The sequence below is a fragment of the Pyxicephalus adspersus genome, chromosome 7, assembly GCF_032062135.1.
Source record: "Pyxicephalus adspersus chromosome 7, UCB_Pads_2.0, whole genome shotgun sequence".
Lineage (NCBI taxonomy): Eukaryota > Metazoa > Chordata > Amphibia > Anura > Pyxicephalidae > Pyxicephalus > Pyxicephalus adspersus.
In genome coordinates, this window is record NC_092864.1 from 54,623,979 (window position 1) to 54,640,566 (window position 16,588).

Below are 16,588 nucleotides of genomic sequence, written 5' to 3' on the forward strand. Positions count from 1 at the left end.
AAGCAATAAATCCATTCCAGGTTTGCTGGATAGCCCGCTTCACTGATAAAAAATGTATCCTCTCCAGCCTTGGAGAGCTTTAATAAATCAGGCCCAATGTAGCCTAGTAGCATAAAAATTCCCCCTGCCATTGAGAAGAAAGTTTACAAGAACATTGCATTATTGTGCTCTATTATGGTAAGAACAACACCAATGTTTAGCAAGAAATAATGACACACATGTTAAACACCTCTTCATTCTTTATTAGCCAATCTTTGTATTCTCTCCCTTCTTTAAAAAAATAAAAACATACAAAGAACAAGAAAAGCCACGCTCCCAAATTTATAACAAAATTTCCCAACTTCCCAATCTAAACACAAATAACAATAAGATCCAAAAATATTGTATTCTTCTGCTCAGACTGCAATAATTGCAGTGTAAGTGGTAAAACCTAAAACTTTAAACCCATGTGCAGCCAGAGGGGCCTGAAAACCGTGCTCTGCAATTCTTTACAGGCTCCTGATGGCAGAGAAAAGGGCTAGCATCTGTCACTTCTGAGGGACCTGCTGCTCTAACAAATGAAATGTGTCACGAGTTTCTGCAGTGCCCTCCTACTAAACATGGAATGTAGGGCTTAGCATTTTAGCTGGAATGGTAACTGTTGCATACATGGACTCACAGTTAGTTGTCAGAGGTGCTGGATGTAGTGAAAAGCTCTATGGCAGAAAAGAGGTTACAAGTCTACTGAATAGTGGAAATAAAAGAAGGGAGGCCTGAGATGAAGCAGGTGTTACTGGAAAGGTCAGCATATCTCTGAGACAGACTCTAGTGCTGGCAACTCTGACACTTGAAACCTGACACGTACAAGTTGCTGATGTATAGGAGTCCGAAATGCCAAGAAACCCTTTCAAAACTGTAGTGAGCAGAGCAGCATTGCCCTCCAGGCTATAAACGTAAGGCCCATGTTGCTGTAATTGCTACAATAATGAAAGGGTTAACATTATGCTTGGCAAGATCTGCAGCAAGTCCACAGAAGAAATAGCACCATATTGATAAACCTTGTAAGCCTCCCTCCCCGTACAGAAGGGCAGGCTGGCAAGGGGAGAGGGATAGAGGAAGGGCAGTGCATCCTGGGTTGTCTCCTCTTGAGTGGTAAGAGTTGGGCTTCATTATGTTCCAATTGCAGAGACTACACTGGCATTCAGAGGTGCTGTGGATGGAATATGGAAAAGAAAGTCATTAAATGGATATTTTAAATAGTCACTGGCACTAGCTAAACTAATTTAAAGTGTGCCTAAAACTATTTTTTTTAAATGGTTTTGTAAATTGTAAAAAAGATTAGACACCCTCAGTTTTTTTTTGTTAAGTTGTGATATTTTGGAAATGCCTAGGCTAAAGATTTTCTATTGTATTGGCCTCTCTATAGACAAAAGCAGGGGGTGGTGGCCTGTGCAGTTATGGAAAATGAAGTTTGTGGGCCTGATTTATTAAAGCTCTCAGGTGGATCACCCAGGTTTACTGATGAAAGTGTATCTTCTCCAGCCTTGGAGAGCTTTAATAAATCAGGGCCTTTGTTTGGTGGGCATCAAAGAGTGGAGAAGGGCTACCTGCTTCCATGTCTTCCAGGTCTCCCCTTCCCCAGTCCTCTAAATTAATTATTTTAAATTAGTATAAAAATGTCAAATAATGTCCAAGAGTTGACAAAATCAAAAAAATGATGTTACCATGAAAAAGCTTTTGTATGACAATAATATTATTTCAGTATGAAACTTTAGTCCTACAATAACTGTAGAGAACAGAAGAGCTGCATATAGACTATCTAGGGTGGTGGAGTTGGAGGGACAGTTCTTTATTTAGGAGCAAGGCACAGCCCCCATAGCCCAATAACTTTTTTGAATCACTTTAGTGCATATTTAAATATATTTTGAGAGCACACTGACCACCATCTACAGATGCCTCCTCTAAAACGATCCATGTTTTGTGTTTTTAAGTTTTGATTACTCACCTGTAGTACAAATCTTTTCACATTCTTTCTGTGTGTTAAACCTGTTCTCATTTCCTCCGCAGCCACCATACCAGAACCGGGCACAACTCTTGGTTTCTGAATCATAGTACCACTTTAGAACAAATTCTCTGCAGGTGCCTTCCTCTTTTTGCAGCTTACATGCCTCAGGTCCAACTGGATAAAAGAAACGAGAGTAAGAATGGAAAAAAACCTATGACAGTAGTAAGTATGATCTACATAATCATTATTTTACATTGTTACAGTCTGTAATTATCCAAAAGAATAAAAACTTTTCTCTGAATATCACAAGCTGCACTGTTTTATCAGGCTTAAGAATAGAGATACAGATTTTTAAAATGCCAATTAGTTAATGGTCATATTTACAATAATATGGATTATAAGGCTTTCGTTGTTATTTACATATTTTGCTCCAACAAGAGAACTAGAAAATATAAGTGAATATATAAGTGAATAACAGCACTCATACCATCCCTAAGAAGTCCCTAAGGGCTTTTACCTTGTATCGATTCCATTATTATGGAATGCTTTTAAGATAATTCAGAAATAAAAGACATGTGCATTTGACCTGCCGTTGACCTCTTTCTGGCCTCATTTGACCCGCAAGTAGGTTTTGCACTGCCATAGATTTGTATGGACATGCAAAACCTGTTTGATCCATACAAAAGTTTGTCCACCCTTTGAGCAGAGATTTGTATTTCTAATTCTTTTTACAGTAACACAACCAATTTAAGTTTTCGATGTGAGAATAATTTCTAGATTGACAGGAAGAGAATGCAATGAATAACACGATTCATATTATACCTGTGGAATCAGACAGCAGTATTATAACAATTTAGGAATGGAGATTCAGATTTTTACAAATGCCATTTCCTGACTGGTTCTTTTTACAGAACAGTGGATTATTTTGCTTTCCTTGTCAATGAAACAGACATGACTAACTGAAACAACTGAATCTATTATACAGCTTTGATGGTTCAGAGAATGAAACACTTAAAATAAAGTATTTAAGGAAATCTATTTGTTTTTTTGTGGATTGTTCATCAGTTTAAAGTGATTCCGGATGAAGCTATTTTAGGCTTTGGTTTCATTCATGTAAGTGATTCAGAACTATTTTAGAACTTCAAACAGAATGATCTACACTTACAGAGTTCCACCCCTCCAATCTTTATTACAACACATGTGCGAGCATTAAAAAAGTTAGGTTTCTCACGCACTCGAGATAGCTTGATATGCTGCGAATACATGTATATTGGACACGATCCACTAAATGTCAAGATCTATCTGGCAATACATCAAATTAAAATGAAAACCACATGCAGTTAGATCAGGCTAAAATGACATCACCCCCACTTTATGCGTTTTCTTAGTTGATTGGTTGCTCTGTTTTTTTTTTTTTTTAATCTGCCTTGAATTTATAGGCCTCTGGTTGTTATTTAAGCACCCATGATGCGTTTTGGAGCCCTAAATAGAACATAGCTATTGTAGCCACTCCCTCTGGGAATTCTGGGTAAACTCAAATGAAATGTGGCGCAGCTATCTTTATGCGTATTAAACTGAACGTATATGTTTAATATGACACAGATGTGTAATAATCTGGAAATCTGAAGTCATTTAACCTTATACTTAAGAATCATATAAAAGATAAAACTAAATCCTAAAGCCTTCATTATGGAATTCTGGGTAAAACAATAGAAGGCCTACATCTGTTGATATAGCTGGTGGCTTATGTACGCCTCATGAGCAGCTTTTTTTTTTTCTTTTAAATAAAGAAAACCATAGCATTGCTGTTGTATCTTGCAATTGCCTAAATATTTCTTTATGTATCGGGCCGATTTTACTCCTTTATCTTCACCTGGTGGTCCCAAAAGTAACATACTGCCCTAAGGTGCCAAAGCTCTCACACTGTACTGTATGTATGGAGGAGCAGCATTGTTACCCTAGGACAGAACACCTTTACTCTAATCTCCATAACATGTAGCAGCATATTGCAGGGATGTTAACAATGACTGATGAGATAAGACTGCAGATTGCGCAGTACAGCGCTTAAATTTGTATGTGTAAATAGGTATAGAGTTTCTTAGGCTATGTACACATGTGCAATCATTGTCCTGGGAAAGGATCTTTTACGGTCCTTTCCAACGACTAAGCACTGCACGATGCATAAATGAGTACATACAGGACCGTTCTGCTCTATAGAGAAGGGGGAGGACGATGGAGCGGCACCACGCTGTGCTCTCTCCCCCTTCACTTCCATTACAATTGTTTGTCCTCCATCGTCCGTGGATCTGCCAGGAGGATGGACAACGAGCGATGTACACATGTAAGATTAACGTCTGATATCGGCCCTGAGCCGATTATCGGACAAGAACAATTGCACGTGTGTACATAGCCTTAGTGACATATTTCCCAATCATTAAATAATTATCATAAATTGTCAACGGTTATTGGCTGTTCAATGTATTAAATTATTGTACGTATTAGCCTATTTAAGTCGGATAATTTAAGGATAAAATCTGATTTGTTAGTCTAACTTTAAGTCATTGAAATATGTATTTGTACTATGCACCTGTCAAACAGTTTATTGCAATACAATATACTGTACTTTAATGCTGTAATGCTACCGGCTTTGTCAGGTGGTAGCAGACACCATTGGATGGGGGGGGGGTCACGGTTCCAAAAATCCCTATCAAACTCTGGAGGCACTAGGATTCTAAAAATATGGAATGAAATCTGAACATTTACCATTTCAAGCCTTCTCTAATATATTTTCTACAGTCCATGCATTGTGTTTTACTGTACTTGATAGCTAAAAGGAAGTAAACTTGAGAAAACACCAGCAGAGAAATAAATCTGAATCTGTGAATCTCTGAAACTGTGTCCCGACAAATTCGATGATGAAAAGGTTAATGGGGTGAGCAGCTACCATAAAAAACAAGTCTGAGGTTTCAATTGCAGAAACAGCTATTCTAGGCATACACATGAGCTTTTCATTAAAATAAATTGCAGAAAACTCATAGAACACAAGATTGACCATAAGCCAAGCACTCCTTAATTTTTCTTCTCTGTGTACATGTTACTGTTAATAGTTGTATGCCTTTGTGCAATGTATGTATCTCAGTACACCATCCAGGACAAAAAAAATATATATTTACCTGAATTCAGGGGATGGCTATCATGTTAATCAAAGTACCTCCCTTGAATAATGGGTGCTACAAGAACATGTTCAGTTCCCAGGACTAATTAAGTATCATATCGGAAGGTGTATTTGAATGAGTAATATGTGAACACATATAAAGTTTTACTTTAAGGGACCAAGGGGGTAAAAAGTCTACTCATCATGATGGCAGAAAGCTGTTTGAAAAACCATTTTACAATGTCATGCTATATATATATAGCATATATATAAAGCATGGCAATGAAGCTGAAAAGTCTACATCCTAGGATACTGACACTGGTCATATAAGTGGAGTTGCACAGGGATTGGTAGTGGACTGTTTATTTTTATGCCCCAAAGTGACTCCAAACTCGGACTAAAAGCAGCCCTGGTACATTCAATAAACACAAATGTATAAAAGTCAGCAATCATTTCTAAGCTACATAAAGCTGGATTGCGCATGTATGTAATCAGTACAGCTCCATGCTGTCAAAAAGAGCAGAGAGTGACCAGGTGGTTTGTACCCTTGCCTTGTAACTTTTGGACCTGAGTTGGAATCCTCTGTCTGCACAGAATTAGAAGGTTTCCCTGTGTCTGGGCAGGTCAGTTGTTCCAATGTCTTCTCACAATCCAAAACCTATTGGTAGGTTCATTGAGTTTCTACCAAATTGCCCTTTGTAAGTGTACATATGGCAGGGACATTAAATTGTGATCTCGTTCAGAGGACAAAGAATAAGATGAGGTTCTTTACACATTGTAAAGTGCTGTCCACACTATATTAATACCAGCAATGCATTTGAAAGATCAATAAAATTAGGCTTCCAAAGTAGCTGTTCTGGAAAACATCTGAGCTATGAAATTGTTATTCCTGGCTGGCACCAGCAACATTAGTTAATAGACTGGAAAACACAGACAGATACAACAAGCTGAGAAGCAAGGCAAACATGGCAAAGATGAAATGGAACACAAATACAACCATTATCCATGAAACGGCACTATAACAAAGCTAAAGCACAACCAGAGAAGCATGACCACATATGGTGTAGACGAAAAACAATATGAAGACCAATAAACAAAGAAACATGCTACATGATGTTCATGGACAAAGAAAAAAGATCTTCACACATATATGACACAGAACACTCCATGGAATGAGACAATGCAAGACAATGATAAGATATGTGACAAAAACAAAGTGACAACTCTAGTTGAAATCCCAGTTCATTTCACATTGCTCATAATTGTGCCCAATGGTAAGCAAAGTTTATGTTGCTTGGTACAAGTAGTGCAAGAATAGCAATGATGTACAAAGAGCAATGACCCTAACATACATCAGATTTGAGTTTGCCTTTATCATAATGGTCACAAAATAAATTCTCATTCAGTATGTATAGGTTATTGCTTTGAACGTATTGCATATTGTCTTGCTGAATAAATCCCATTCAATAAATTCTGTTTTATTTCTACATCTATGTATAGCACAGAAGAGACCTCAGTGCACCTAATGTTGATGAAATTTGGACGTTGATGACCCTGTGACTACCAGTGGGTTGGTAACTACTGCATAAGGCAAAAACAAATAATAAGAGGTGTTCACTTGAATTTTCCATTGGATAAACTACATATACATAATTTTCCATTGGAATAAACCTTAGTAGTAACATGGTTTACTCATAGCCCAGGGATTCAGTAATATTTTAGTGTATGCACCAAATAAAAAAAACAGAGCAGGGCAGCAGTTTATTTATTGTAATGTTTAGGAGTGCAGAATTTAAGAACACCAGGAGCCAGATATGTCATCAACACATCATTTTTAGGTGTGAAACGGAAAGTATTTGAATGCATTAGTTTGGGCCAGAAAATGTTGCCTATGCTAAGATTAGCTCAATTGTGTTTGCCCATTCTGCTACTGTTTATATTTTTGGATTAACTGGATTTTTAATCCAAAAATTTGTCAACACATGTTTTATGGTGCCTTTTGAGGAAATAAATTACGGATCAACTGGCTATCTTTGTTATGATACTAACCGGCTGTACATGACTTTAAGGCACAGTCCAGGTTTACTAGGTCCTACTGCAGATTCAACCATCTTTCTTTTTCAAAGTTAGACCCAACCTTGCCCCTTCTTTCACATTCATCTCTTTTGTGACTTTTAGCCAACTTGGTGGATTGTCAGAATTCAAAAGCCTATGATGTCTTTAACCATTAAGACATCCAAAGTCATATGGTGTAAAATCATTCAGTGTGCCGAGTAGCTCACTTCTGTTCAAGTGGTGACAAAGGAGGTAAAATGACCAAAGGGGAGTTTTTAGCACCAAGATTCTTTTCTGACAACCAACCCCAGTTGCTATGCTACAATTCTGATATATGAATGAAAATCTCCTAACCAGTAACAGTATATAATATTATAAAAGTTTAAACTGTTTTTATATTGTCTTTTTTAACGAGCGATAAACACATAGTGTAACTACAAATAATACAATAAAAACTGGACAAGAGATTTGCCCTATTTCACAATATATGTCATCTGATATGCTTGAGATCTCCCTGTACCAAGATGTTAGTTATGTAATTACCTCCTTCTCATGCAAAAATTCATGTGTCCGAAGTAGTGTACACTCACATGTGCTTTAGTTTATTTTTTATTAAGTTTGCATCTGTTTGGGACTGACTTACAAATGAAAAGCAAAAACAGATCCATGAATCATTTTAATGAAATATTTTAGAAACAAGCTGTAGACACGTGTGCTTTGCCTGCTGAAACAGTTTCCATGACTTGGGAATACATTCTTGGGTTGAAGAACAAATTCAAAGTAACAATTCCCCATTACCCCTCAAAAAGCCTCACTAATACTGGTTTACAGTTAACGCCTTCAAATATTGTAAAAATGGCCCTCAGTGAACAAAGTGGTATTTTCATTGCATTGTGCTTATATACAGTGTGTGTAACAGATCATTCACCCCACCCAAAATAAAAAAAATAAAATAAAGAAAAACTACTAAGACCTGCTTTTAACATCAGGAATTACCACAGCTTTAAAATGTCCATTCAATGGACTAACACATACAGTGCCAAATGAAGAATGTACATTTTGAATCTTTTGTTTTCTTATGAATTTGTATTAATTCACATACTAATCTGCACCTTGCACCACCCCTTCTTTACAGTGCTCTGTTGCTATAGCTCATCTAACACTATGGGGCTGATTTCATTAAGTAGATGTTGTTTACTTAGCACAGTGAATGTTCACTCTGTACAATGAACATTATTAAACAAGGTGAACTTGTATTCCTTTTTATTACCCAATCGTGTGCAAGAGACATTAACAAATCAGAGTCATCTGATTTGATTGACATTAACACACCTTTACATTATTCACAAAGCTTAAAAAAATACTAGCTCATTTTGTGTGAACAGTCACTGCTTTGTGTGAACAGTCACTGCTCCTTTAGTAAATTAAACCTAATATCTCACTAAGGGGCTTATGTATGAAAACAATGCTAACAAGAATATTTCATGTTGTTTCCATTTGCCTTTCAGATTTCAGGATGCAACGAGGAGTCTGATTGGCTTCTACAGCAACAACATCATTTCTACCACATGTTTCACACATAGTACCCAAATAGATATAGGTTTTTAATTTTAAACTGTGTGTTAATCTGAGCTGAGCCAAGGATCTAACATGCCTAGGGGTGTTTCAACAATGCCCATACAGGTGCAAGAGGTTAAAACTTGAAGTGGTAGTTGTCTGATGCTTTAAAATAAATCACATGGTATCTTTAATTCACAGAAGTCCTCTTTTGATAAAGGTGAGCTTTGTCTGGTTGAATCCGTCTGCGCCTGACCATTTGTCTCCTTAATGGGCGTCTTGTGTAATTACCTGCGAGTGTTTTTGTTTCCAACGCTGGTAGCTGCATGGATTTCTCAACCACTAAGAAAAAGAGAATAGGTTATATTTATTAAAATGACACATTTGCAATTGACTTGGAAAAAGTATAATATAGAAAAGTTATTGATTATTATTCCTGTGTGATGAAGGTTCAATTGAAGAAGGTTCAGAAAATTATAAGGTTCACAAATTATCTGCATCTACTTTCTAGAAAGAAAACAGCAGTTAGCAAAGCAAAACATGTTGCTTTATTAAAAACCTAGGAAGTAATGATGGAATGAATTGTTAGTTACAACAAAAAAATGAAGGATGAGTTTTGAGTACTACAAAGGCTCTGAGCTTCTAATAAAATTACCATAAGCTTCTGTATCAATGTGCTTTAGCCTTGTCTCAATGGCATCACTTTGAAATCAGTTTGCAATGCTTTTGAGAGATTTCAAAATGAATTGACAGGCACATTTGATAATTTTCTGACTTGTGTTTGACCTGCTCCACACAGATTTCAAATTTCGATATACTGGAAAACCTGAACAAAAGCTTATTAACACAGTCCTTTTCACTGCAGTGATTTTATATAGGGGAGTGAAAAACAATGCCAATATGTTAAGACAATTCATATATAATAATAAAGATGGCACTGATATCTTTGAAAAGGAGTGCAAGACTGAACAGTACTGTGTGGCTTTTCTGCGCAATATTTGTAAAGTTTTAATTTACAAACCTTTACTAAAAAAGGAATTATGCTAAGAATTGGTAAAGGAATTATGCTACCAATCTACAGGTCCAACTTAATCCAAGTAGTGAGTTGCTGGAAGTACAAACATTCTTTTATTGGTGACATTGCATTTAAAGAATAAGTCAAGTGAAGCTTATAGTGTACTTGAATTCAAATCAAGTAAAATCGGTAAAACCAGACCAAAAATGATTTTTTTTAAATAGGGTCACCAAAAATGTAAATTTTAGTGGACCTGGTGGGCTGAATAACTTCCTTGCCTCATGTATATACCCATCTGTTCCATTCTTCAATAAACATTAAACGTGAAGAGTCTGTTTAAAATGGTGACATATTGGGAATGAAGTATCTTGCTTCTGCTAAAAGCACAAATAGTAGTTTGTGATTCTTTAACAACAAGCTCTTTTTTTCTTAGAACTGACCATATTTACAGTGTATGTACATTTAAATATAGACTTTGCATTTTCTTTTCAGTTAAACAATGTACATACATTTTGATTACCTTTCAGTTTTTCATAATACAATTTACTATAGGTCCATCTTATAAACATTATGAAATATTTGGGATCAGAAGAAGCTGTACAGACATGATGGAGTTTTGGAGCATTATATAACATAACTCCTGAGGTTAGGCTTTCACACTTCTTGGGATTTCTATACTAACAGCAAAGAGGAACAAAATAATCCATGTGGATATGTTCATTTGATGTTGCATGAGACACAGATGGAAATACCTATAATGACAATGGATTATCAGCCCTAAAGCAATTAGATGCTGCATTTTTTTACTAGGAAAAGTCTTGGCCTGTTGATGAAGATGACTGATGGTTAACAGTGATGATTGTCTTTCATGCTTTCATGCAGAACAAGCAAGATTATAGTGAAAGGAAAAGATTGAATCCATCATGTTGTCTGTAGTTGCTGTAAAATGTGAAGCCTGTGGGAAAGAAGTCTTAAGAAATAAAAAACGTTATTTTAAAAGAAAAGTGAATGGTAGATCAGTTTTCCTGGGTCTGATACTTACATGTTGTTTGACACCTACTGATGCATTCAGCTTCTGTGTCAAATCTATTGGCATTGCCACCACACCCACCATACCAAACCTGGGTGCAAATCTTGTTTGTCTTGTCAAAGAACCACTTAACCTCATTCTCCTTGCATTGGGTGCCCATGTCCAGATCTAGCTCACAAGGATCTGTTAAAGTGGAATTTCAAAAAGTTTCTAGAGTTACAAGGTGAACAGGTGGACATTGGGCATACCTAAGGGTTTACCAGGGGCCTTTCATCCCTTTAAGGTTTAAAGAAGAACTGAAAAATGTTAGCCTTGTGGACTCTAAATGAATCAAATTACATTGAATGATCTTCATGTTTTATTGCAAAGAAATATGATTTTATTTTACTCAGCGATGACTGAGATATATTATTTTCTGTAATTGGGCAATTACTATGGTTGTATTTCTAAGCTGGATGGTGTGCAATAGAATACAACCAAAATGTAGGTTGCTTTAATTTATGTCTATTGCATTTATGTAACAATTAAATATTCAATAAGATTTAAATGTTTTTAAAGTAACTTACTAAAATTAATGAACAGAATATTCTTTCCTAATCTAGGCATATTTTCTACATGCAATATATATAAGTATATCTAGATTATTAAAGAAGAAGAAAGTGTTCACTGAGAGCTGTGAATTAGGTAAGGTTGTATTTACTTTGAATAGCCATTTTTGTGAAAGGGAAAAAAACATGTTTTTTGGGTACATGATGGAATGATTAAAGTAAACATAGCTTCATATTATTTACTAATATCAATGAACATTTACATTAAAAAAGTAACCCTCTTTACCTTTATTAAATTACCTCTCAATCATTTATTAAATCACCTCTCTACCTTTATTAAATTACTCCTCAATAACTGTTATTTAACAAGATATACACAATAGTATTAATACATTTCATCCCAACATATGTATCTTTTTTAATTGTTTTAAACTGTAGTGCTCTCAAAAAAAGAAAAATGGTATTTGAATAGTTGTAAGAAGAAGTTAAAACACATTGTAAATGACTTTATAACATAAATATATAAATACCTTTATACACTTAAATATTCTAAACATCACATTCAACCATAGAACTAATATTGGACTATATTTTGAAAAATTTATAATATATATCTAACTGCAGGTGCTTTAAAATATTGAAATAGTGGCAAAACATAAACCCAAGCTGTCAGAATTGCATTGGTTGCAGTATGAATAAAGGAAACATTCCAATTAGTTAAAAATTGGGTGCCCAAGTAAAATGTAGAACAAGTTTAAAATTTGTAAGATAAATAGACAAGTATCTTATTTCGTTCATGCACAACCTTCACAACTAAGGTATAATCAAGATCACCGTGATAGATATTTAGCCAATTTAGATATTGCTTTTAGTGCATAAATTGGTGCCAAAACATATAAGACTGCAATGTTTGCATAATTTAGAATTTTTCAGATAATTATTTTGAAAATGGCTGCACTAAGAATGAATTTATTAGAGGTACATAAGCTTTTTTCATTATAGATTTGCGTGACAAAAATATGTATTAGGACAAACCCTTGTCGCTTAATAAGACCTCATTCTAACCTACTAACTACCATAGCACTTAACTCCCTGACACTAAACCATAAAGGTTAACCCATACTGTAACAAATTTAGTTTATCACTTTATGTTTTATTTTTTTTATGTCTTAGCATAACTTTAAATTTGGCTATTAGTTGGCACCTGAGGTCTTCTGTGAAAGTTGTAATGTTTTTCATGTCTTACATTCACTAATTTTTCACCACATAACAGGCCTAACTTCCAAGCCTACAGAGATCATAACGTTTTTTTTTTAGGTATTACTATAACACTTACCTATCTCAGGACTGTTCAGTGGTTCTGTTTTCACTGATGTGTCAGATTTCTCCACAATCTCTGGCACTATAACCTCTGGTGCCACATCCTCTTGTACTAAAACTTCTGGATCCACAACTTCTGGTACAACTGCTTCAGCTACCACAACCACTGGCTCCACGACCTCAACCTTGGGTTGTGAGTTGCCTGTAGAGGAAACACAAGTCATATGGAAACTTGATGTTAAAAGATGTTAAAAGATAGTGGGGGTTTTAATAAAGGAATGTAGGTTGTTCACTTTACAAAAATTAACACTCTACAGAGGATAATTCAGTTGATTTAAAAAGTAGTGAACATTTACTATACAGAGCTTCATCTCACTCATTAAGCAAAGTGAACTTTGCTAAGTGATAATTTAATTTGCCAAGTAAATAGGACAACAGCAACCAGTCAGCATTCCTGTCTCATTTCCAACTCCACACATTAGAAATGATTGGTAGAAGTCAACTAGTTGTTATAGGCAGCAAAAAATGTTCTAGAGTAATGTCCGCAACCACAATACAAATTCTGTTTTACTACTAAATCACATTCCTTAACAAGATGTAAGAACCCAGAGACTTACTAGTAGTAAAGGTTGCTTGGTAAGTGACCAGGCCAAGGCTTTTGTGTTGCCCTGTAATGGTGACTTGGTATATTTGTCCACTTTTCAGTCCTCCAATGAGTCTTTCAGTGCCTGTGACATTTTGCTTGAGGACTAGACTCTGGTCTGCCAGTGATATGACGCTGAGCTCATAGACATGGGCTTTCTGGGAATCTGAACCGGCCCAGTTTAGACGTACACTATTTTCTGTAACATCAAATACTCGAAGCTCAGTCCTCTGAGTTGTTGTGGTTTCTGGAGTCAAGGTAACATCTTGAAGGAAAAGTAGCAATATTAGCCAATGGAAAATGAAAATGATCATAAGTAAATGTCTACAACATATAATATCTAAGTTTTTTTTAGAAGACCCATTAGAGATGGTACCTTATGAGAGAAGTCATTGGAGTTGACTTATTGTAGTTTTGTATAGAGCAGCAGTCGCTGAGAATAGTTTGGTGGTCCTTCTCCTGACCCCGCTAAGGGGGCGCACCGCGGATCATGTCCCATGTTTGCATTGCAGGCTCAGGGCAGTGAGCGGGTTGTGTCTCTGGACACAAGCCGCCCACTCTCTCTTAGCATGCTCAGACCTGCGATGGGAGAGTGGGTGGGTTCTGGCATCATCACTCTGGGGGAAGTTACTTTCCCTTTGAGTGGCACTGGGCTCCAAGGGCATGCACAGTACAGAGTCGGTAAATTTAGTGGTCTGTGACTTTCAAAGTGTTGATGACCACAGGTATAGTGAGGAAGGCATATAATCCCTATTTTTAAGTATTATCTGGTGTTCTTCCCTCACTAGATGTCCCCATGGCATGAAAAACATGAAGATAAAACTCACAGCCATGTTCAAAGGGTGCATTCAACATAGTTTGTGTATTTTGTAACAGAGAAATACAGACAATAAAAATGTTAAAGAGGTTTTATTGTTTTCTTGATCTACGGAAAGCCAGGGCTTGGGCTTTATTTGTAATTAAATCATATATATGCAAAAAGTTTTGGGGAAAAGAAGTCTTGAATTTTTTTTTGTCAACAAAAGAAAAATTCATAAGAATACACAAGTTGATTGTGACTTTCACAAAGGCATGAATAACAACACATATAAATTCACACAATCATTTCATAGTAATTTAGTTACCTGAAAGAGTGTTGATGCTTGTTCGTACCGTAACAATTTCAGGTTTTGCGCTGGACAATATTTCATCAGATACTAGAGCACCTTCAGTCCTGCAATGCAGAATGTCAGAGCTGTGACTTTTTACATCACATGTATAAAATAATGTTCTGCTGGAAAACTTTTCTTGCTGCCCATTCAGCTAAGTAGATTTTTTTCTTCTTAATATCTGCACTAACAAACTACAGCTAGATAGGTGTTACTTTATTAACACAAGCACTTTATATACCTTATTTTAAAAAATGTTTCATATTATTATATTCATAACAACGATTTGTCTGTATTACCTTCAACAACCAGAGAGAATGAAACCAGCATAAACCTCAGAGGTGGTACTTAAAATTTGGAATCTGGTAGTAGTAACACAGACAAAGCAACAGCTTCAGATTGAATAGGAATGTTTTTTTACTTATCTTATATCTTGCTAAGCTTTGTCTATATCAGAATCAAAAATATTTCAATTGATTGACACTATTTAATATTAATACTGAAAATCACATTTGGACAGATGAAAGATCAGTCTCACTCACGCTTCATTGGTGCTTTCATTCTGTACAGTGTTTGGAGGCTGGTCATTCTGGAACCATTCACAGTGCTTTTGGATTTCAGGAGATAGATGGAATGCATTTTCACCTGTGAAGGGATAGATAAACATGAACAATTATGAGAATTATTATTATTAAGACAATTATTATGAATCTTAACTTACTAATAGGTTTGTTTTGCTAGGTATGAAATAACTGTTAGGTCATATTTACTAGTCGTTAAATGAACTGAGGGATTTAACTTCCTTTGCACACTTACCTAACTTTCAATTCAATTGAAACTCAAGTTTTAAAATAAACATATTTATCTCCTTTTTTCTGCTGTCCAAATTTATCCCTAAGATATATGTAAAGACTCATTTATAGAACCCTCTTTGAAATTCATAATGGCAGGAAGAGCAAGAGGCATGCACATCTAAAAACTATCCAAGAATGCATTCTTTCATACGATGATTTGAAAATTTCCTGCTGGTATATTATCACAGACTGTTTATTGGGCTACACAAGTGTTATGGATACTTGCATTTAATATCTAAAGTGTATTTAAAGCCAAAACTTTTTTAGGATTACAAGTAGTGATTATGTGTACAGATTCATATTATGTTCACACTTACTGCTGATAAATCCTGGAAGTTGTATTCCAAATCTCAGCATGGTCTCTTCATTTAGTTCTGATGCCTTTCCAACTTTCTTGGAGAAAACATCATGTGGTTCACTAGCCAGTGAGTTCAAATGTCCAGTATGCACCTTCTTTCCTACACTCAAGATCACAAAGAAGAAGCCCTTGCATTTGGCCTCGATCACGGTTTGGCGCAACTGTTTGAGCTCTTGAGGCTTCACATCTCCAGTCAAAATAAGGAAGATGACCTTCATGGCCCTTGGGTTGGGAGCGCTCTCAAACACATGTTCTACCACATACTTGATAGCACTGTTCAGTGACCGTGTTCCATACAGCTGAGCCATTTTAGTTAAAACAAATGCCTGTAGTTTCTCTTTCTCAGTGTATTCAGTCAGTCCTACGTCAATTTTTACAGGAGGAAAGCTGGAATTGATTTCATGTTCATAGGGAGCATGCTGGAGTACTGATATGCGTGCATGGTGGGAAGAAGATTTAGGATCTGGACTGAGCTCCAACTGTCCTATCACATGGGAGACAAATCTCTTTATTTCTGCAAACTGGTCTGCGTTTGTGGAGTCTGAACTGTCGAGGAGGAAGGCTAAATCAATGTCTACATCAGTAGCTGCTGACCGTCTGAAGCGGACATCACCCCTGGGGGCGCCAATTCCACATTCACCAGCTGGCTCACACACATCTATGGATAAAAAACAAAGTTTGATAAATATACATTTTAAGTTCATGTTGTCCCTGGCACACCAGAATTATCCCTCTCTTTATACAAACACAGTCTCTTTTGCTACATACTTGGGTGATTATTAAAGTGTAAGTAAACCAATGACTAAAATTTAATTTTAACTGTAACATGTTATTGTAATTATAAAAGACAGTTTTTATTGCTTTTAAATCTTTACATTTAAAAAAATTAAATAACCAGGGATTCTGCCATTACAGCTTAACT

The 16,588-nt window shown here is 35.9% G+C and overlaps 1 protein-coding gene across 1 annotated transcript in view; it reads right to left on the reverse strand.

Moving 5' to 3' along the window:
- Positions 1–221: 221 nt before the first annotated feature.
- The window catches only part of COL6A3 (collagen type VI alpha 3 chain), a 76,650-nt gene continuing 60,283 nt past the window's right edge, over positions 222–16,588 (reverse strand). The window contains exons 37-45 of the mRNA XM_072418513.1: positions 15,626–16,324; positions 14,997–15,099; positions 14,431–14,519; positions 13,281–13,571; positions 12,680–12,865; positions 10,808–10,978; positions 9,042–9,092; positions 1,985–2,158; positions 222–1,189 (exon numbers count right to left, since the gene is read on the reverse strand). Of these exons, the coding sequence (XP_072274614.1) occupies positions 1,149–1,189; positions 1,985–2,158; positions 9,042–9,092; positions 10,808–10,978; positions 12,680–12,865; positions 13,281–13,571; positions 14,431–14,519; positions 14,997–15,099; positions 15,626–16,324 (1,805 nt within the window). The 3' untranslated portion in view covers positions 222–1,148. The remainder of the gene's footprint in view (positions 1,190–1,984; positions 2,159–9,041; positions 9,093–10,807; positions 10,979–12,679; positions 12,866–13,280; positions 13,572–14,430; positions 14,520–14,996; positions 15,100–15,625; positions 16,325–16,588) is intronic.